General features: G+C 39.1%; 1 protein-coding gene and 2 pseudogenes across 1 annotated transcript; all 3 read right to left on the bottom strand.

Annotated features, from left to right (window-relative positions):
• Positions 1 to 4,022: 4,022 nt before the first annotated feature.
• Positions 4,023 to 5,817, bottom strand: LOC122061044 (annotated as a pseudogene).
• A 1,801-nt stretch (positions 5,818 to 7,618) lies between these two features.
• Positions 7,619 to 9,688, bottom strand: LOC122061042 (annotated as a pseudogene).
• Positions 9,689 to 20,955: 11,267 nt separating this feature from the next.
• Positions 20,956 to 21,735, bottom strand: LOC122061696 (L-type lectin-domain containing receptor kinase IV.1-like). Its single transcript, XM_042625112.1, has 2 exons — positions 21,422 to 21,735; positions 20,956 to 21,277 (listed from the first exon to the last, which is right to left on the bottom strand). Exons 1-2 carry the CDS (start codon positions 21,733 to 21,735, stop codon positions 20,956 to 20,958), a joined length of 636 nt encoding a protein of 211 aa, XP_042481046.1.
• Between the last annotated feature and the right edge of the window lie 362 nt (positions 21,736 to 22,097).

The raw sequence follows: 22,097 nt of genomic DNA, 5'->3' as shown, positions 1-22,097 counted from the left end.
GGTCTCAGATGAGCAGGGTGCATTTTAGAAGGGTAAGATTATTTCTTCCAATATTAGTCTGGCCTCGGAGCTGGCAAATCTTATGCATTCCGCTGTGAGGGGTGGAGGAATGGGATTGAAATTGGATGTGCAGAAGGCATATGACTCCTTATCATGGAAATTCCTTTTTGCCTCATTGGTAAAGTTTGGTTTCTCGGACAAATGGATCTCTTGGATCCAGCTTCTTTTAAGCTCTTCCAGGTTATCTGTTTTAGTGAATGGAGGGCCAGTGGGTTTTTTCCCAGTGGGCAAAGGTATGAGACAAGGAGATCCTATTTCTCCATTCTTATTTATCTTGGCAGAGGAGGTGTTCTGCAGAGGTTTGAAGTTGCTAGTAAGGGATGGGAAGCTGAAGTCTCTCCCGGGACCTCGAGGTGTGTCCATTCCCTCTCATTTATTTTTTGCAGATGATATATTTATTTTTATGAATGCTTCTGCAAAATATGTGAAGAATCTCCAAGATTTCCTAGAAAAATATCAAGCTTTTTCAGGGCAGAATTTCAATCTGGATAAAAGTAGCCTGTTTTTTAGGAAGGTGGCACCCCACAGGAAACAATATATTTCTTCTCTGTTAGGTATAAAATCAGAGAGACTTCTGACGAAGTATCTAGGCGTGGAAATTTTCAAGGGAAGAGTGAGAGGATCTCATCTGTTACCTTTGCTAGATAAGATAAAAAGTAAGCTAGCTGGATGGAAGGGTAAGCTGCTCTCAATGGCGGGAAGAGTGGAGTTGGTGCGATCTGTGATCTCTAGTATTCCTGTACATAACTTTACAGTATATTGGTGGCCAGACCATTCTATTAAATTGGTGGAGCGGTGGATGCGTAATTTTATCTGGTCAGGTGATATGGAGGTTACAAAGAAAATAGTGGTGAATTGGGACGATGTGTGCAAACCAAAACAGGAAGAGGGGTTAGGCATTCGCAGACTGCGAGATGTAAATTTTGCCTGTCTAGAAAAATTGACTTGGCAGATTAAGCATGAGGAGTCCTCTATGAGTAAGTTCTTCCGGGGTCGCTTTCTAAAAGCAGACGGATCTCTAAAATCTAGCCATATCTCCTCTTCGATTTGGCCAGGGATAAAGAAAGTGTGGAATTTTGTGACTTTAAATGAGCAGTGGACAGTAGGTAATGGGCAAAAAATTGATTTTTGGAAGGGCAGGTGGTTGGATCATCTCTCCATTGAAGAAATGCTTCTGAATGATGGCGGTCACAGTGGGAATTTAAAGGCAAAAGTCTGTGATTTTATCCATAACTTTAGATGGGAATTTCCTTAGGTAGCATCTAACTTCATGAAAAATATTACAAATAAAGCAAAATTGATCTATATTTCAGGCATGGAGGATGAATGTCATTGGAGCCCTTCTTCAGCAAGAGTTTTTTCCATAAAGTCAGCCTGGGAACCTGTAGAAGAAGCTCGCCTAAGGTGAGCTGGTCATCTTTGGTGTGGAAGTCCTCTATTCAACCGCGCCAAGCAGTTTTTGGATGGAGATTGATCAGAAATAAACTTGCGTTAAATATGAATGTGAAAAGGAGGGGTGTCTCTCTGCCCTCAAAGTGCAGTTTTTGTGGTAAGTCGGAGGAGTCTAAAGATCATTTATTTTATGAGTGTAGCTTTGCTACCTCTATATGGTCTCGGTTCTGTCAATGCTTTGGTGTGTTGAGACCAACTTTTTCTGATGAATCTCATCTGATTTCTTGGTGGAAACTCCAAGCAAAATCAGTGTCATTGAAAGGGGTGTGGAATAAGGGGTTTGTGTTAATCCCTTTTTTTATTTGGATGGAGAGAAATTCTAGGCGGTATGAAGGAGTCTCTTCTTCTGAGCAGATTTGTTTTTTGAAAATAAAAATGAAATTCGTTCTCAGACACTAGCCCATTCTGGGGTGGATGTTTCGATTGAAGATTTGATGTGCTCTAGAAGGTTGGGATTTTCAGGGGTTCAACGCCGGCAAAAAGAATTATTTGAAATTTTTTGGTGTACTCCTCCAACAGGATGGGTCAAATTAAATTCTGACGGCTGCTCATTGGGCAATCCGGGAAAAGCAGGTGGGGGAGGTCTTCTGCGCAATGAGAAGGCTGAAGTGTTATATAATTACAGAGAGTTCCTTCAAATTGGCACAAATTTTGAGGCGGAATTCCAAGCTATTATTGCAGGAATTGAAGCTGCAAACCGATTGGGGGTGCAAAGTTTATGGATTGAATGTGACTCAGTCGTGGTGGTTCATCTTTTGCAGAAAAAGAAAATTCCTTGGAAATTTCGGCAAAGGTGGATTAACTGCTTACCCTACCTTGAAAGGGTGGAGTGGAAGATCACACACTGCTTTCGTGAATAGCGGATTTCTTGGCAAAGTCTGCAGCTCGCTTTGAGACCTCTTTACCAGTGACATCTTGGCCGGCCTTGGTAAAAATGGATCTAGATATGGATGCCTCGGGTCGTCCGAGATATAGACTGCTATAGCCCTCTAATTCAGTCTTCAAATCATAGTGGAGGAGAGTTGGTTGATGGTCTTTTTTCTGCTGATGGCAATGCCGAAGGTGGATTAAATCTTCTCCGCTCTAGTTCAGTCTTCAAATGGTTTTTTTTTTTTTTTTTTTTTTTTTTTTTTGGAGCGGGAGGAATTTTTCCTGATCATTTTGGTAAAGTGATATGTTCATATAAAAAATATATGGGAGTGACAAGGGTATTTGAGGCTGAAGTAGAGGGGCTGATGGAGGGTTTGATGCGAGCCAAGGACATGGACATTCAACATTTGTGGATTGAGTCAGACTCGAGTGCTGTTGTGTTTTTAATTCAGCAAAGGAAGATTCCTTGGTTTGCTCTGCAAAGGTGGCTATATCTTCAGCCTTACATGAGAAGAATTTCTTGGAAAATTTCTCACAATTACAGAGAGGGGAACTCAGTGGCAGATTTCTTGGCAAGAGATGCGGCTAAGAGTGGTATTTCAGGAGTTGATGTGATATTGCCTCCTCACATAGGGGATTTTCTTTCTAGAGATGCCGAGGGAAGACCAAATTATAGATTCCCTTAGAGTTTTTCCTTTTCTCCTGCTGATGGCAATGCCGAAGGTGGGAGGATAGGGAGGCTATTGGTTCTTTTTATTGTTGGATTGGTTGTTGGGTTGTAATTGTTTTCTTCTTTTCTTTCTTCTTATGAAATAAAATTTTAGCGAAAAAAAAATTGTCGATTTTTTGATTCGGTATTTTATCCCTCTTGTATTATATTTTTATATTCTTTTTTAATACAAATGATATTTTAGCGAAAAAAAAATGAAAGAGAGGGTCTTGTTATGAACCCCCTCTCCCCATATACCTTTCCCCTTTTTTGTACAATGTGAATGGGCCACGGTGACCTGATTCTTGTTCACTGTGGTCTTAGGAAAACTCGATATATACCTTTCAAATTAAAGATTTTTTTAATTTGTGACCCCATGCAAGAGTACTTTTAACCCAAATGTCGCTCCACTTTGATAGATGTCGTTGAAAAGAGGGCTTAAAATACTCTAGAAAGTCCTAAAAATAGAATATATAGAAGAAATAGTGCAAAGTTTCAGACCATCGAAGCATATTTCTTATCCATGAGGATTTCAGCATGGGACCTGAAATTGTAATACTCATACAAAACATAATGAGTTTGATCCAAAAAAATGAAAAATAAAAAATAAAAAAGAAAGAAAAGAAAAGAAGTAAGGCTCGTCCTAAGCTTCACGATTCATCTTTTTCCTTCTCTTTTCCTCCTTATTGTCAATACTCAATACCTTCTCGATCCCGGCACCTTTGTTTTGGAGGTCATGAGGGGGCGGGGACCATTGTCAAAGAAATCAAGACATAATAGTAAATGCCACATACTTAATTATGTGACATAACAGTCGATCAATTGTGAATAGAAACTAAGAGAATCTATGAAATAATGAAACGGTTCACATATTTATTTATTTATTTTCACAATAAAAAGCTTCACATGGATTTCTATAAGAACTATAATTCATTGGAATCATCGACCTTCAGAGATCATAGATTATGCACTAATGATGGCTGAGTAATTCCTAAGGACAAAAAAAATCACAAAAACCTTTTGAAGGCACAAAAGGTGTGTCATCAATGGTTGTTCTTAGACCAAGCACTTTAGCTCTGGTGGAGGAATCTCTCCCTCCAAATAAAGCATAACTTGTCGCATAGATGGCCTTGCAGTTGGAATGGAGTGAGAGCAAAGATATCCAAGTTTTAACACCAACTCCATTTCCTCCACTTCATAATTCATCCCCAGTCTTGGGTCCACGGTATCAAGAATCTTGCCGTTACTCCAACATGAGATTACCCAATCCACCAGCACCCTACAATCTTCAGATGCTTCTGGCTCTATGGGCCTCCTACCACAAGCAACTTCAAGCAAAAAAGAGCCAAATGCAAACACATCCACACTAGGGTTCGCCTTGCCAGTAACACAAAGTTCTGGTGCAAGATAATCAATTGTCCCCACTACATGGGTGGTTTGAGGATCAGTTCCATGATCATATAGATATAGTCTTGCAAGCCCAAAATCTCCTAATCTTCCATTTAGCTCCTTGTCTAATAAGACATTACTGGACTTCACATCTCTATGAACCACAACTTGTTCCCATTCTTCGTGCAAATACAACAATGCGGCTGCCACACTTTTGATTATTCGAAATCTTTGACACCAACTCAGTATTGCCTTTGTTGTTGTTTGATCAAAAAGGAGTTTGTCTAAACTCCCATTGGGCATGAAATCATAGACAAGGAGGAGTTCTTCCTTACGTCTACAATAACCCAGGAGTCTGACTATGCTCCGGTGCCTCAATTTTCCGATGCTAATAATCTCAGCAATGAATTCTCTTTCCCCTTGTCTAGGATTGTGGGAGACTCTCTTCACTGCAACTTCGGTCTTGGATGTGGGTAATACACCTCTAAAGACCATACCAAAGCCACCAATTCCAAGTAACTCCTTGTCCTTAAATCCCTTAGTGGCGATGTAGAGATCTTTATATTTGAACCTCTAAGGTCCATAATCGAGTTCCCAATCTTCAAGCACTTCGGCAAACTTTCTTTTCCTTTTCACTATAAATAGGATGATGAAGAAGATCAAGATTAACACTAAAGTAGCACCTATCACAGAAAATGCAACAATAAAAAGCCCAAGTCTGGTTTTATGGCTATTTTTAGGAAGTTTTGGAAGTTTGGAGAGTGTGAGTTCAGTTGCTTCCCCATTCAGTTTAAAACTCCATCCCAAAACATAATTTGTTACTGGCAATGCGTATGTAGATGAGGAGAAGCCCACAAACATGGGATCAATGATGATCTTAGAAAGATCAATTTTGAAGGACAAGAGTGGGATGGCTGGTTTGGGGACTTTAATAGGAGCTAAAGTCACATTTAGTTGCTCCTTTGCACCACAATATTCCACCCAGAGTTGCAAGAGGTTTCCACCGACAAGGCTTAGGTTTACATGCTTATTCTCTTGATCACTGAAGTAGGAAGCAGTTGCAGATTGAACAGATTTCAAGTCATTGATATCGATACTGACGTGGTTTCCATCGATATCGTTGAATTCCTTGTTTTGAAGGCTATCCAGTTCGATTGCAATGATATGGTTGGATGATTTGCCGATGTTGGTAGGGTTGAAGAGGCCGACATAAGTGGATGCCAAAGCACCTGGGAACTCTCTTGAGGGTGCAATCACGAACGTTATACCAGGGCCACCTATTGTTCCTAAAGTAGAGAACATGGCAAATATAAAAGTAGTGGAGAAGGAGAGAGCAGTACCGGTGGAGGAATTCCTGAAGTGAATCGGATGGGGGTAGAAGGCATGACCCATCTGTTGCAAAGTGTTGTTTACTAACATTAAGAGACCATTGTCTGTAATCTGGGCTAAGCCGTCCATGCTCATGTTGACTCCTTGAAAACCATTGTAAGTAAAACCAAGGTCTTCTTGTGATGCTACAAATCCCTTGAGGAGAAGAAAGAACAGCACAAGCTTAAACAACATTATTTTTCCACTTTTTTTGTTTTTCTTTTCCTAAAATTTAGTAATTCACTACTTACTGGTCTCCTTTGTTCTAAGAATTTTGTTAAGTATATGAAGAACTCAATACTTGAAAGGTTCATTGTTGTGCCAGGCGTTTGAGTTTAAAGCACAACTGTTGTAATTAGACCATTCTGGATGATCAAAACAATTTACCCATCTATCCAGTCCTTAATTTGTCTGTTCTGAAGGATTTTTGTTAAACTTGATGAGAAGTTGTTTTCAAGCAGTGCATTGTGGACTTGGAATAAACTTCTATAGTGATGATGGCTTTAAACCAGCCATGAGCCCACCAAGTCCTAACTTCTATTTTTTTGGGTGGAAAACTAGGAATTCTTTTACTATCTAAGAAAGTTGTTTGGTAGAAAATTTCAAATTAAACATCGAACATTGAATAAGACAGGATCTAAGCCAAATGATGACCCCATCACTGTGACATACAGAAAACCCACCCTTTGTCGATACCTTTAGAATCCCCCTCATTTATGGCCTTATGCTAGTTGCTGCTGAGTCCACACGACTAAGTAGTGTTCTTCTTTTCAAATATTAAAAATGAACATCCAAATATTTTTTAGGTCAATGAATAATTTGTTAGGCTTGTCTCGAATTCTTGATCCATTTTAAAGATTGACTCGCTACGACATATTTTGGTGGTGACCTGAATGAGAAGTTTTTTGAGATCTATAATGAAAGCAGAGAAGATCGACCGCGACCCAATGGGTCGACCCGTGACTTGGAGTATATAATGTATTATTGTCTTATTGAGCAAGTTATTGTAATTGGGGGGGGTTTGATCTAGGGTTTCAGGGCGAGTTTTCTCGCCACTATTTGGGTGTAATCTCTCTTCTGCATAGTGAAACATCTTCTTCTTCGCCACTACAAGTTGAATTTGGTACCTCTCCAAATTACATGGTTGCACACCTAAAAAGGTGTGTTTAATTCCCTCGATCCATAACTTCCAAGAAGCTTGCATCAAAAGATAATCTTCAATAATCTGTGGAATAGTAGGTCCTAAATATTATAGCAATTGATTTGTTTCAATTTCACTGACATGCAGGAGAATTGGCTTTCACTGCTCAACACAGTGTATAGTCATTTAGTAACGGATTGAATTCCTCTATGGTGCAATAGGGTGTCTGGCGTGCATCCAATAGCTAAAAACGCTTAGGCACAGAGTCCAAGGCAGTCGTACACAACTCAAGATATTTCTGTGCATTGGATGCACGTCAGATGCCACGTTGCGCCACAGAGGATCCAAATCCATTTAGTAACTCACTTGTTTCTGATTCACATCTTATTTTAATATAAAATAAGTAGTCAAGGTTGTCAATTAGCAGTGGTAATATATTACTACCATTGGATGTAGTATATCAGAGCGGTTATAATTTTCCGCTGCTATTTTAAGCTTATTTTGTTAAAAATAATATACAGGCATAAGAGAAGATATTATTTTAATATATATAATGCAGAAATTTAGCAACAGTAAATATTTAGCACTGTTTTACTGAACCATACAAGTTGTAACCTAGGATTGCAATATTTTTGCTTAAGATCAGCAATTAGAATTCATTAAAAATGAAAGAAATACACATCACTAACATGGCACAATAACTATCCAACAGAAAAATTACCATACAGACCCCCTCCCACCTTCACCATTGCTGTCAGCAGTGAAGAGGCCTGACACGACTAACTAACTCAGGAAAATCCAAATCAAGGTTTTCCTATTGCATCTCAGGAAAAATCATCATGAACAAACTGAGTTTAGAATCAACATCCCCTTGAGAGTAGAGAATCTACAATCGATGATTGCAAATTGGTTCCACTACCGAGATGAGGACACCAAATAGAGAAGTTACTACCGATACCTACCTCTGACGGCACAGAATTGCTCCGACTAAGAGAAGGCAGCTCTGGTAGTGGAGCCTCTCTGTCCAAATACCAAACAACTTGTTGCATACATGGCCTTGCAGTTGGAATCAAGTTGGAGCAAAGCAATCCAAATTTTAACACCAACTCCATTTCTACCACTTCATAATTCATTTCCAATTTGGGATCCACAGTTTCAAGAATCGTCCCACCATTCCAACTTGAGATCACCCAATCCACCAATACAATACACTCTTCTGATACTTGTGCCTCAATTGGCCTCCTACCACAAGCCACTTCCAACAAAAAAATCCCAAACGCAAACACATCCACACTAGGGTTTGCTTTGCCAGTCCTAGCAAGTTCTGGTGCAAGATAACCAAATGTTCCCACCACATGGGTGGATTTAGGATCGCTTCCATGATCATATAATCTTGCAAGTCCAAAATCACCAAGTCTTTCGTTTTGCTCCTTGTCTAACATCACATTACTGGACTTGACGTCTCTGTGAACGACAAGTTGTTCCCATTCTTCGTGAAGATAGAGTAACGCTGAAGCCATGCTTTTGATTGTTTGAAATCTTTGTTTCCAACTCAATGTTGTTTTTACTGTTGTTGTGGATTGATGATCAAAAAGGAACTTGTCTAAACTCCCGTTGGGCATGAAATCATAGACTAGAAGGAGCTCTCCTTTACGTCGGCAACACCCCAAGAGTGTTACAATGTTTCTATGCTGAAGTTTTCCGATGCTGACGATCTCAGCGATGAATTCTCTCACTCCTCGTCTTGAATCATGTGATACTCTCTTCACTGCAACTTCTTTTGAGTTGGGTAATATACCCTTGTAGACCTTACCAAACCCACCTATACCAAGAAGCTCCTTGTAATTAAATCCTTTGGTTGCGATATAAAGATCTTTATATCTGAACCTTTGAGGTCCATATTCAAGTTCCCAGTCTTCAAGAACTTCTGCGAACTTTTTCTTCCTTTCAACAATAAAATGGATGATGAAGATCGACATTAACACTAAACTAGCACCGATCACAGGAAATCCAATGGTAAAAATTCTAGGTATTGTTTTGGGTCCCCTTCGAGGAAGCTTAGGAAGTTGGGAGAGAACGAGTTGTTTTGCTTTCCCATTCATCTTAAAGCTCCACCCCACCCCAACACATAATGATAAACGTTCAAGTTAGCAGTAGATGATGAGAAGCCCACGAACATGGGATCTACCATGAACTTTGAAAGATCAACGTTCAAGGACAAAAGTGGAACGTTTGGTTTAGCAGGGACGGTAGTGGGAGCTAGAGTCACATTAAGCTGCTTCTCTATACCATCATATTCTACCCATAGTTGCATAGGGTTTCCACTGTGAAGGTTGAGGTTCAGCCGTCGATTTTCCCGATCACTGAAATAAGACGCCGGGGCAGCTTTAACAGATTTCAAGTCGTTATCATCAATATCATTAAACTCAATGTTTTGACTAGTATCCAACTCGACTCTAACTACATGGGTGGATGAGTTGCCGACGTTGGAGGTGTTGAAAATGCCCATATAACTGTTTGGGAAAGCACCAGGGAACTTGTTGGAGGGTGAGATCACCAACACGATTCCAGGACCTGCTATTGTTGATAAATCGGAGACCATAGCGAATACAAAAGTGGTAGAGAAGGAGAGAACATTACCACTGAAGGAATTTATGAAGGAAATTGGGTGGGGATAGTAGGCATGACCCACCTCTCTCTGTTTGGTGTATACCAACAGTAGAAGGCCATTTGGTTTGTGAGCCCAGATTCTTTGAGAAATAAAAAATTGGCCAAATGTTTGGATCTTCATCTTATTTTTCCTGCAATCCCACTTCTTCTTTGTACTGAAAAAAAAAAAAAAATCCGACTTCTTGATTTATTATCCTTTTTATTTTGATTCTTCCCCCTAGTTTTATTGTATCTCATCCTTTCGTAAGTTGTTTTTCCCCTTAGGGAAATTTGGAGCAGGAGATGTTCTAAGGAACAAGAAGGCTGAGGTGGTGGGAAATTTTCGAAGCTTTCTAGGGATTCCAACGAATTCAGAAGTGGAATTCTTGGCTCTTATGATTGGGCTTGGGGTGGCACAGCATTAGCACATCCTCCGGCTATGGATTGGGTGTGATTTGGAGGCTATGGTGATTCTTTTCCAAAAGAAAAAATCCCCTTGGGTAGCTTCTCAGAGATGGATAAATTGTATATCCTACTTGGAAGAGGTGGAATGGAAGATAACTCATTGTTACTGTGAGGCAAATTCTATAGATGATTTCTTATCTAAATTAGTGGCTCGCTTTGAGATCTCGTCTCTGGTTATGGGTTGGTCACCGTTGGTGAAGATGGATCTAGACATGGATGCCTCTGGTCATCCTAGATATAGGATGTGCTAGGGTATTTTATTTCTCTATTTTGGTTCTGGTTGATTTGGTTGTCGCCTCTTTCTGCTGATGGCCATGCCGAAGGTAGAAAGTGTACGGCCCCTTTTCTTCAAGTGTTGAGGTGTGGCAAGTTGTCACACTGTGAAGTAAATTTAGGAAGCCATAACTTTCGGGATGAAAAATAAACTTCTCCTTATATGTTTTGCAAGCCCAGATTTTTTGAGAAATAGACATGTAGCCAAATGTTGGGACCTTCATCTTATTTTTCCCCCAGTGCCAACATCTTGATGTATCATCTTATTTATTTTGTCTCTTCCCCATTGTTTTGCTGTATCATCCTTTGGTAAGTTATTTTTTCCCTTGGCTTGTGGTTTATCTCCCTTTGATTAACTGTTTTTAGTCTTATGTTTAGGGTCCCCACAATTAAGCTTGCCTATTGACTTCAATGTTGTACTTTGCTCTTTTTCCTTAATTTATTTTCCATTCAACAAAAAAATGAAATTCTGTGAACATCTAAATTTTTTTTCTCTAAAAATACACCATTTGATGAATATGCCAAAACTTACCCTACATTAAATAGAAATTTCAAGGAGATGATGTACTATTGATCAATGTTACTAGCTTTTACATGACCCTAAACCTTATTGATCTAAAGACTGACCATTAAGATAACAATCAGATAAAATAAACTAAGGAGGGACTACACAATTTTGAGGGCTTGTTCTTATACCAAGCATGTCAGCTCTGGTGGAGGAACCTCCCCCTCCAAATAGCACATAACTTGTCACATATTTGGCCTTTTAGTCGGAACGGAGTGAGAGCAAAGCAATCCAAGTTTTAACACTAACTCTATTTCCTTCACTTCATAATTCATCTCCAATTTTGGGTCCACATTATCAAGACTTTTACCCCAACTCCAACATGAGATCACCCAATCCACCAGCACCCTACAATCTTTAGATATTTTTGACTCTATGGGCCTCCTACCACAAGCAACTTCAAGCAAAAAAGCTCCAAATGCAAACACGTCCACACTAGGGTTCGGTTTGATAGTTACACAAAGTTCTGGTGCAAGATAACCAATTGTCCCCACTACATGAGTGGTTTAAGGATCAATTCCATGATCATACGGTCTTGCAAGTAAAAAATCTCCTATTCTTCCATTTAGCTTATTGTCTAATAAGACATTATTGGACTTCACGTCTCTATGAACCCCAACTTGTTCCCATTCTTCGTGATACAACAATGCCGCTGCCACATTTTTTATTATTCGAAATCTTTGACACCAACTCAGAATTGTCTTTGTTGAGTTGCAGGAGAATTGGCTTTCATTGCTCAATAAGGTGCATAGTCATTTAGTAAATCCCTTGTTACTGATTCATATCTAATTTTAATATAAAATAAGTAGTCAAGGTGGACATTTAGTAGTGATAATATATGGATGTAGAATATCAGCGCCACTAGAATTTACCGTTTGAAGTGTATTTTGTAAAATATATATATATATATATAAATATATTTTTCCCTAGATGGATCGTACCTAGGTATGATATCGGGGTGCAATGCCGTACCTAGATCTTATGTGAAGTTGTTATGGCTCTGATACCATATAACAAGATCGATCTACACCAAAATCCAGGGAAATAGGGTTCTCCTGGTCCTGTATGGCGAGAAGAACGAGATAGGTGCAATACCATACTCCGATCTGGCAAGAAGACGAAGACCAGGATAGGTGCAATACCATACCTAGATCTAATTTGTGCAAAACTAAAATCAAAAAATTATGAAGCAAGACCACGAATTCAAAATTAGAAAATCAAAGCTGCCTATTCGGATCTATGTTTCACAGTCGAGAGGCGCAACTGTAGGCTTCTCTGTGAAGACATAACTAGAAGCAAGTTGTAGATGCAGATGCAGATGCAAGAAAATAATGATACAAAATTATAATTTGAAAGTAAACTTTGATTATTATTTGGAGATCTTTGAGTTACAGGCTTAGGTTTGAGGAATTGAGAAGAAGAAGGGTAAATTATAGCTTTGAGAGCTCTTTCGGGACTAGTGATGCTAACCTTTGTGGGAGATCAGACTTGGAGAGGTCGATCGGAACCTTGAGTTGTTGAAGACCGGCGGAGCTTTGAGGAAGTCTGGTTGGGCTTGGAGCTTGGAGACGTTGAGAGGGGTTCTTCTTCCAAGTCTTCCTTTCTATTTTTCCAAGTGCGTTTGAGAAGAGAAGGAGTACTCTTTTATAGACTAAGGGAGTCCTTTTACATTTGAATTTCATTTGGGTTTGTAGCACATTTGAATTTCATTTGTTACCATTCTTAATTACATTTTATGTTTAACTGTGCATATTGAATTTGCATTTGGGGAGCACAGTAGGCGCCGAAAGTTGGAATTGATCTTGGACTCGATCTTGGATGTTGATTTGGAATCTTCAAAGGTCTTACCATAGCATTCCATGTGTCAAGGACACTGTTTTCCGTATTGGTTTGATCTAGGTGGAAAAACCATATTTGGATGGGCTTGGTTTTGGCTTGACTATCCTTTAACATGGGATAGTAACAGTACCACATTTCCTCATATAGGTCGTCCATGGTTAGTTGACTAGATGGGTTTAACGACTCCATCAGTCAGCCAATTCAAATCGTCTTTGCAGATGTTAAGGACCAAATTACTTCTTGGTCAAAGTTCTTGAGGCGGTTCTTTTTTAGCGTCAAACCACTGGTTTGAATTTGGTAGATGATGAAGCCTTAGAGCTGGGAGGTTCATCATCAGAGGGATCTTGGGCCATTTGTTGAGTATGGCAGTGGGCTATCACAGAACTTTTGATAGAGCTGAGGCTGTAGGCTCCGTCACTGGATTCATTATCTGAATCGGAGCTGAGTTCGGCGAGGTGAGCCAGAAGTGCCTCCTTCTCACTTTTGATACTTGACTTTGATGAGGCTGGAAGGGCTGGGATCGGTTTGAGGCCAGTAAGGCTTTGGATGAGGGCTATCTTGTTGCATTTTGAAGTGTCACAGTTATCCCACCACTTAACATGAAAGACGCGGGAGAGAACTGGGGTGACCCAATCTTCAGTTTGGAAGTTTGTGATCTCATTGTCCCACAAGAGGATCCAGGCTAAGCGGCAGTGGAGAAAGAACCGCAGGAGATCAGGTTGGTGAGTTTGTGATTGAGAGTGTTGGGAGAAAATTTGGAGTGGTTCGTGTAGTTGAAAGGGGAGGATATCAGCCATGGGGCCGTATTGATCCCACAAATGTTTGAACCAGAGGGGAGTTTGGTTGTTAAATTTGTAATCAAAACAGAAAAACCAGAGTGTCGGTTTATCTTGTTTTGAAATACGAAAGCCTTGTACCAAGCCTCCTGATCGTCATAATAAGTATAACCTGTAGGGGGGGTTATTCCAATCTCTGAGGGAAAGAATTTTGTAGATGGTTATAGTTGTGTGTGTAACCAATGAAATGCCATTTTTATCAAAATTGAATTTGAGTTTGACGGAGCCAGTATCTACAAGGATGTACTCGTAGAATTCTTGGGTTTTTGCAGCCGGGAGGAATAAAAATGCCACCGTTAGAAGAAGATTCTTTGGGTAATGTTGAGGGGAGACTCAACATAGTTCTGGAGGACATCTTCGATGGTGAAGAGGTCTTCTTTAAGATGTTTTTCAAAGTATTGGCTCTTGATTTTTCGTTGGGCAGTTTGAATTGGCTTTGCTTGGGTAGTTTGGAGACTAGAGCTAGCTTTGTCTTTGGTTATTGGTGCCGTTAAGAGAATGACAGCATGGGAATAAGGGAGGTTTGAGGAGGCTAGGTGAGGCCTTTGTCTAATAGCTTGATTTGAGGAGGCAGGGGTGCCATAGCTATTTTTGGATCGGACCAGGGAATTTGAGGCTGTGGATTCTTTGGGGGGAGCCATTTTAGTAGGTTGATTTTGGAAGTTTGGCCCTGTAAGAATTCACGAGTAAGGAAGTTAGGGACGGAATTTGATTCTCCTTTAATATATTCAATTTGAAATTCAAAAATAGAAAGTAAAGCTTGCCATCGGGAAAATTTTTGTTTGGAAGCTAGGTTAGAAACATCATTTTGTAAACAAACTTTGCAGCGCTACAATCAATGTGAACTAAGAATGGTTTGTTTAATAATACATTTTGAAACTTTTGAATGTAGAGAACTATGGACAGAACTTCTTTTTTGATAGTGCTATAATTCTTCTGGGCATGACTCCAAACTCCGGAGGTAAATTGAACTAGTTGTTCTTTGTTATTATCAGGGAGTTTTTGTTTAAGGATTCCGCCATATCCGATATTGGAGGCATCAGTTTTGACTATTTTAAATGCCTCAGGATTAGGGATAAACAAACAAGGAATCTCTTTGACCAAAGTTTTGATGGTTTGGATAGCACTAGTTTGGGTAGAGGTCCAAGGAGCTGGGTTCTTCTTGAGCCGAAGATATAATTTAGGCTTCTCAAGAACCGTTGTAGTTGGATTTTGTCTAAAATTTGATCGAGGAATTTATCACCAAAAGAAAGGGCATGATCGATAGGGGTTACGGTACCTTTTTCGATCAAGTGTCCAAGGAAGTGGACTTTGGTGAGAAAAAATTCTATTTTTCGTTTAGAAAGGACGAGACCATTTGTTTTAATAGGTTGATAAAATATGCATAGGTGTTTGAAGTATTATTCAATGGAATCTAAAAAACTAGAATGTCATCGATATAGGCAATTGTAAATTGCCCATATGGATTGAAAATATCATTCATAATTTTTTGAAATTCACTAGGAGCATTTTTGAGGCCGAATGGCATGACGTTCCATTCATAGAGGCCAAAGTGGGTAGTAAAGGTAGTTTTGTAATGGTCTTGAATCTGGATCTGCCAAAATCCTGATTTCATGTCAAATTTGGAAATTTTTGCTTGGTAAATTCTTTGTAATAGGTCATTTTGATTAGGAATGGAGTTACGAACCCATTGAAGGGATTGTTGAGAGGTTTATAGTTAACGACCAACCTAGGGGTGCCTCTTTCAATTTCAGAGGCTTTGTTAACATAAAAAGCAGTACAACTCCAGGGAGAAGTACTATGGCGAATAAGATTTTTGGCCAGAAGGTCATTAATTTCAGACTTGCAAGTTTCTAAGAGGGTTTGGTTCATTTGAGCAAGTCGTGCCTTGGTAGGGATTTGAAGGTCAATGAAGTCTTTGGTGTATGGCAGGGAAACCATGTGTTTTTTACGATGCCAAAAGGCATCAGGAACCTCAGAACAAAGATTTTTCTCATATTTTAAATGAAGTTGGTTTATTTGTTGGATAGTTTTGGGATGAGATAATTGATCAAAAATTCGTTTGTGGCGAGTTTAGTTTGAAGGAAATTTAGTTGCTTATTTTTTGGCTGTCGTTTGGGAAATAAAAGTTTGGGCATGTAAAAATGGGAAAATAATCTTTTGTCCTTGAAATTTTGTAGTTATAGAGTCTTGGGTGATCTTGAAAGGTTTTATCTTTCCAAGGAATGGTTGACCTAGGATGATAGTTTGATCAAGATCTTTGGCAAGGAAAAATGTTTGGGGGAGACAAAATCCTTTGCTACAAATGTGGGTATTAGATAGTTTGTATTGGACATTCAACCCAGACCCATTTGCGGTAGTAAGCCGTTGGGTGGTATGTTCATAGTATTGGGTTGGAATGACACCTTCGTTGATACAGTTGAGTTGGGCACCTGAGTCAACAAGGGCAATGGTAGAAAGTTTGAAGGAGGCATTGACCACAAGAGTAAAGTGGATATACCAATTTTGACTAGAAATTGTATTAACAAAACCAGAAGCTTGTTCTTGATTTGAAAAGGGATTTGTAAATGGTTCGGTTGGAACAGACTCAGTGTTTGGAGAAGAGGCTTGTTGATTTGGGAGCTGTGAGAGGAGAGCTAGTTGATTTTTAATGGTTTTAATTTCATACTGTAGTGTTGCAATAGTAGTTTCAGGAGTTTTGATTCCAGTGGAATGATCAAGAACTGAAGGGGTTTGTGTGCTTTTCAAATTTGTGAAGTATAGTTTGTAAGTTGTAAAGTTGGATAGAAGTTTGAGCCTTGATATCTTGTTTAAGGTATTCGAGACAGGTCTTCTTTTGTTCGGGGTCTGTCAAATTATCAATATATTTAAAAATATTTGTTTGAGGAGATGTTCGCAACATACGAATAGATTTGGACGCACAGTTTTCACAGCTTAAACCAATAATGTAAGAATCACAAGCACAGGCTTGGAAGTTGTCATTATCAGTGGAGCTGGAGGCAGAATGCTCAAAGGCTTGAACTTGGTTTAGTGTGTGATTTTTCTCATCAGAAGATGAGGAGGAAGAGGTGTCTTGGAGAAGGGATAAAATTTGGGACTTATCTTGTTCAGAAATCTGTAAAGAATTTATTCTTTTGGAAACATGGTAGTATTTGGCGATGTGGCCGGGTTTGCCGCATCTAAAGCACCCTTGGGAAGTTTGATTGGTGTTTAGATTTTTAGGTGCCTTGAAAGGCTTTTTATGTTTGTTATACTTTGGTTTGGAAGGGGATTTTTGGTAGAATTCGGGAATAGTAAATGGTTTATGGGAGGCATAATGTTTTGAATTGTGAATTTTTTTATAGAATTTTCGAGAGGATTTATGTTTTGTTGGAGGTCTAAGGGGAGCAAAACCAAATTGTTTGCAAAATCCTCCTAATTCTCATTTGTAAAAGGTGTTTTCTTTGTTAATTTGCTTTCGTAGCCTAATGTCAGCACACAAGGCTAGTCCTTCTTCATGAATTAAATTTATAATTTGACCATAAGTCATTTGATCATATGGGATAATTCCTTCATTTTCATTTCAAAGATATTGTTTGATTTTCTCTAAAAAAAGAGTTGGAAGACCTGTAAGGAATTTCTCTTTCCAACATGGAAGGTTGGTGTCAGGTTTGGTTAAGACTTTGGTAATGAAAGTACCTTTGTACCATTTGAAGTCATGTAGTTTCTTACACCTAAGGTTAGATAGTTGTTCAGCGGTACGGTCTTTGAGACGAGAAGGGTTTCGTAAGAAAAATTTGCGATACTGAAAATAAGGGTATTAACAACATCTTCAATAGGGTCACCTTCAGCGTCAAGGAAGGAAGTTCCTTCAGGGGTAGTTTGAATAGCAGTTAAGATTTCAGTTTTTTGGTTATCTGTGAGAACATAATCCCACCAACCTTTAAGTTGGCCAGTAAAACCAAAAATGAGCAAAGTAGCAACAACACTCTCAACCATATTTTTCATACGGTGAGCGTTGCTAACCATAGTCATTTCTTGGAGTTTGTTCATGAGGTTATGTTCCAATAAACCATCTGTGTTTCATTCATAGATGATGCCACTTTGGTAGGAAGCTTGAGGAGCAGTTCCCCTGGGTTCGATTTGGAGGTCTGGAAAGACCGGGTGTTGGGTTGAGCTTTGTCTAATTTGATTAACTTGGGTGATTTCTGAGTCAGAGCTAGATGTGTAACTCGAAGGATAATTCGTTAGAGTGCGAACCCGATGATTAGCAGATTCAGCAATTGATTGAGCTGGAACTGGTGTGTCGGGAGCTTCTAGAGTCGCGAGATGGTGGTTAATTCAGAAGTTGTTGGACCAGTACATCTACATTTTTAAATTTATGTTTGACTTGTTAGACCCTTAGTACTAGTCCAACAACTTTTGCTATCCATCCCCTAATTGATAGCATCAAACATAAATTTAAAAATGTAGAAATTACTGCATCTCCTTTCAAAACTGCTGAACAAATGGATCCAAATAGAAAATTAATTAAACAATCAAATTTAACTAATCTGAGTCTTCAAACTTTAGGTGACCAACTCCCCTGAGTTGAATGCCTTGTTCAACCAAAACCTGTGTCTTCCTCCGCACCAACTCCTCTTCCTCCTTCAGCCTCTGTTTTCAAACCTTACATTATACCACAAAAACAAGAAGGCCAACTTAACAAATCATTTTTACTTTATCAAATTAACCACCGTCTCGTGACTCTAGTAGCTCCCGACAGACTAGTTCCAGATCAATCAACTATTGAATCCACTAATCGTCGGGTTCGTACTCTTACAAATTATCCTTCGAGTTACTCATCCAGCTCTGACTAGGAAATCCCTCAAGGTAATCAAATTGGACAAAGCTCAACTCAACATCCGATCTTTCCAGGCCTCCAAATCGAAGTCAGGGGAACTGCTCCTCAAGCTTCCTACCAAAGTGGCATCACCTATGAATGGAACATAGATGGTTTATCTGAACATAACCTCATGAACAAATTCCAAGAAATGACTATTGTTAGCAATGCTCACCGTATCAAAAATACAGCTGATAGTGTTGTTGCTACTTTGCTCATTTCTGGTTTTACTGGCTAGCTTAAAGGTTGGTGGGATTATATTCTCACAGATAACCAAAAAATTGAAATCTTAACTGCTATCCAAACTACCCCTGAAGGAACTCCCCTCCTTGACGCTGAAGGTGACCCTATTGAAGATGTTAATACCCTTATTTTCAGTATCGCAAATTATTTCTTAGGAAACCCTTCTCGTCTCAAAGACTGTACCGCTGAACAACTATCAAACCTTAGGTGTAAGAAACTACATGACTTCAAATGGTACAAAGATACTTTCCTTACCAAACTCTTAACCAGACCTAACGCCAACCTTCCATGTTGGAAAGAAAAATTCCTTACAGGTCTTCCAACTCTTTTTTCAGAGAAAATCAAACAACGTCTTTGAAAGGAAAATGATGGAATTATCCCATATGATCAAATGACTTATGGTCAAATTATAAATTTAATTCATGAAGAAGGACTAGCCTTGTGTACTAACATTAGGCTACGAAAGCAAATTAACAAAGAAAACAAATTTTACAAACGAGAATTAGGAGGATTTTGCGAACAATTTGGTTTTGCTCCCCTTAGACCTCCAACAAAACATAAATCCTCACAAAAATTCTATAAAAAATTTTACAAATCAAAACATTATGCCTCCCATAAACCATTTACTATTCCCATATTCTACCAAAAATCCCCTTCCAAACCAAAGTATAACGAACATAAAAAGCCTTTCAAGACACCTAAAAATCTAAACACCAATCAAACTTCCCAACGGTCCTTTCAAGGCACCTAAAAATCTAAACACCAATCAAACTTCCCAACGGTGCTTTAGATGCGGCAAACCCTGCCACATCTCCAAATACTACCATGTTTCCAAAAGAATAAATTCTTTACAGATTTCTGAACAAAATAAGTCCCAAATTTTAGCCCTTCTCCAAGACCTCTTCCTCCTCATCTTTTGATGAGAAAAAACACACACTAAACCAAGTTCAAGCCTTTGAGCATTCTGCCTTTAGCTCCACTGATAATGACAACTTCCAAGCCTGGGCTTGTGATTCTTGCATTATTAGTTTAAACTATGAAGACAGTGCATCCAAATCTATTCGTATGTTGCGAACATCTCCTCAAACAAATATTTTTGAATATATTGATAATTTGACAGACCCCGAACAAAAGAAGGCCTGTCTTGAACACCCTAAACAAAATATCAAGGCTCAAACTTCTATCCAACCTTACAACTTACAAACTATACTTCAAAAATTTGAAAAAACACAAACCCCTTCAGTTCTTGATCATTCCACTGGAATCAAAACTCTTGAAACTACCATTGCAACACTGCAGTATGAAATTAAAACAGTAAAAAATCAACTAGCTCTCTCACACCTCCCAAATCAACAAGCCTCTTCTCCAAACACTGAGTCTGTTCCAACCGAACCATTTACAAATCCCTTTTCAAATCAAGAACAATCTTTTGGTTTTGTTAATACCATTTCCAGTCAAAATTGGTATATCCACATTACTCTTGTGGTCAATACCTCCTTCAAACTTTCTACCATTGCCCTTGTTGACTCAGGTGCCCAACTCAACTGTATCAATGAAGGTGTCATTCCAACCTAGTACTATGAACGTACCACCCAAAGGCTTACTATCGTAAATGGGTCTGGGTCGAATGTCCAATACAAACTATCTAATACCCACATTTGTAGCAAAGGATTTTGTCTCCCCCAAACATTTCTCCTTGCCAAAGATTTTGGTCAAACTATCATCCTAGGTCAACCATTCCTTGGAAAGATAAAACCTTTCAAGACCATCCATGACTCTATATATAAAATTTCAAGGACAAAAGATTATTTTTCCATTTTTACATGCCTAAACTCCTATTTCCCAAACGACAGCAAAAAATAAGCATCTAAATTTCCTTCAAACTGAACTCGCCCACAAACAAATTTCTGATCAATTATCTCATCCCAAAACTATCCAAAAAATAAACCAACTCCATTTAAAATATGAGAAAAATCTTTGTTCTGAGTATCGATACCTAACTCTGACGGTGCAGCAATGCTTCGAATTAGGGAGGCAGCTCTGGTAGTGGAACCTCTCCCTCCAAATACCACACAACTTGTCGCATACATGGCCTTGCAGTTGGAATTGAGTTGGAGCAAAGCAATCCAAGTTTTAACACCAACTCCATTTCTTCCACTTCATAATTCATTTCCAGCTTGGGATCCACAGTTTCAAGAATCGTTCCACCATTCCAACTTGAGATCACCCAATCCACTAATACAATACACTCTCCTGATACTTGTGGCTCGATTGGCCTCCTACCACAAGCCACTTCCAGCAAAATATCCCAAACGCAAAGACATCCACACTAGGGTTTGCTCTGTCAGTCCTTGCGAGTTCTGGTGCAAGATAACCAAACGTCCCCACCACATGGGTGGATTTAGGATGGCTTCCATGATCATATAATCTTGCAAGTCCAAAATCACTCAGTCTTCCATTTAGCTCCTTGTCTAACATCACATTGTTGGACTTAACGTCTCTGTGAACCACAACTTTTTCCCATTCTTCATGAAGATATAGTAAAGCGGATGCCACACTTTTGAGTATTTGAAATATTTGATTTCAATTCAATATTGTCTTGGTTGTTGTTATGGATTGATGATCAAAGAGGAACTTGTCTAAGCTCCCATTGGGCATGAAATTATAGACCAGAAGGAGCACTCCTTTACATCGGCAATACCCCAAGAGTGTTATTATGTTTCGATGCAGTAGTTTTCCGATGCTGACGATCTCAGCGATGAATTCCCTCATTCCTTGTCTTGATTCATGTGATACTCTCTTCATTGCAACTTCTTTTGAAGTAGGTAATATACCTTTGTAGACCTTACCGAAGCCACCTATGCCAAGAAGCTCCTTGTCATTAAATCCTTTGGTTGCGATAGAAAGATCTTTATATCTGAACCTTTGAGGTCCATATTCTAGTTCCCAGTATTCAAGAACTTCTGCGAACTTCTTCTTCCTTCCAACAATAAATTGGATGATGAAGATGGACATTAACACTAAACTAGCACCGATCACAGGAAATCCAATGGTAAAAATTCTAGGTGTTGGTTTGGGTCCCATTCGAGGAAGCTTAGGAAGTTGGGAGAGAGAGAGTTCTTTTGCTTTCCCATTCATTTTAAAGCTCCACCCCAACACATAATGAGATAGGTGCAAGTTAGCAGTAGATAATGAGAAGCCCACAAACATGGGATCTACCATGAATGGTGAAAGATCAATGTTCAAGAACAAGAGTGGGATGGTTGGTTTAGCAGGGATGGTAGTGGGAGCTAAAGTCACATTAAGTTGCTTCTATGTACCATCATATTCCACCCAAAGTTGCAATGGGTGTCCATTGAAAAGGTTGAGGTTAACGC

Source organism: Macadamia integrifolia, chromosome 14 (genome assembly GCF_013358625.1).
Source record: "Macadamia integrifolia cultivar HAES 741 chromosome 14, SCU_Mint_v3, whole genome shotgun sequence".
In the NCBI taxonomy this organism is placed as follows: domain Eukaryota; kingdom Viridiplantae; phylum Streptophyta; class Magnoliopsida; order Proteales; family Proteaceae; genus Macadamia; species Macadamia integrifolia.
Note: the sequence above shows the minus strand (reverse complement) of the source record. Positions and strands in the feature narration are given on the sequence as shown.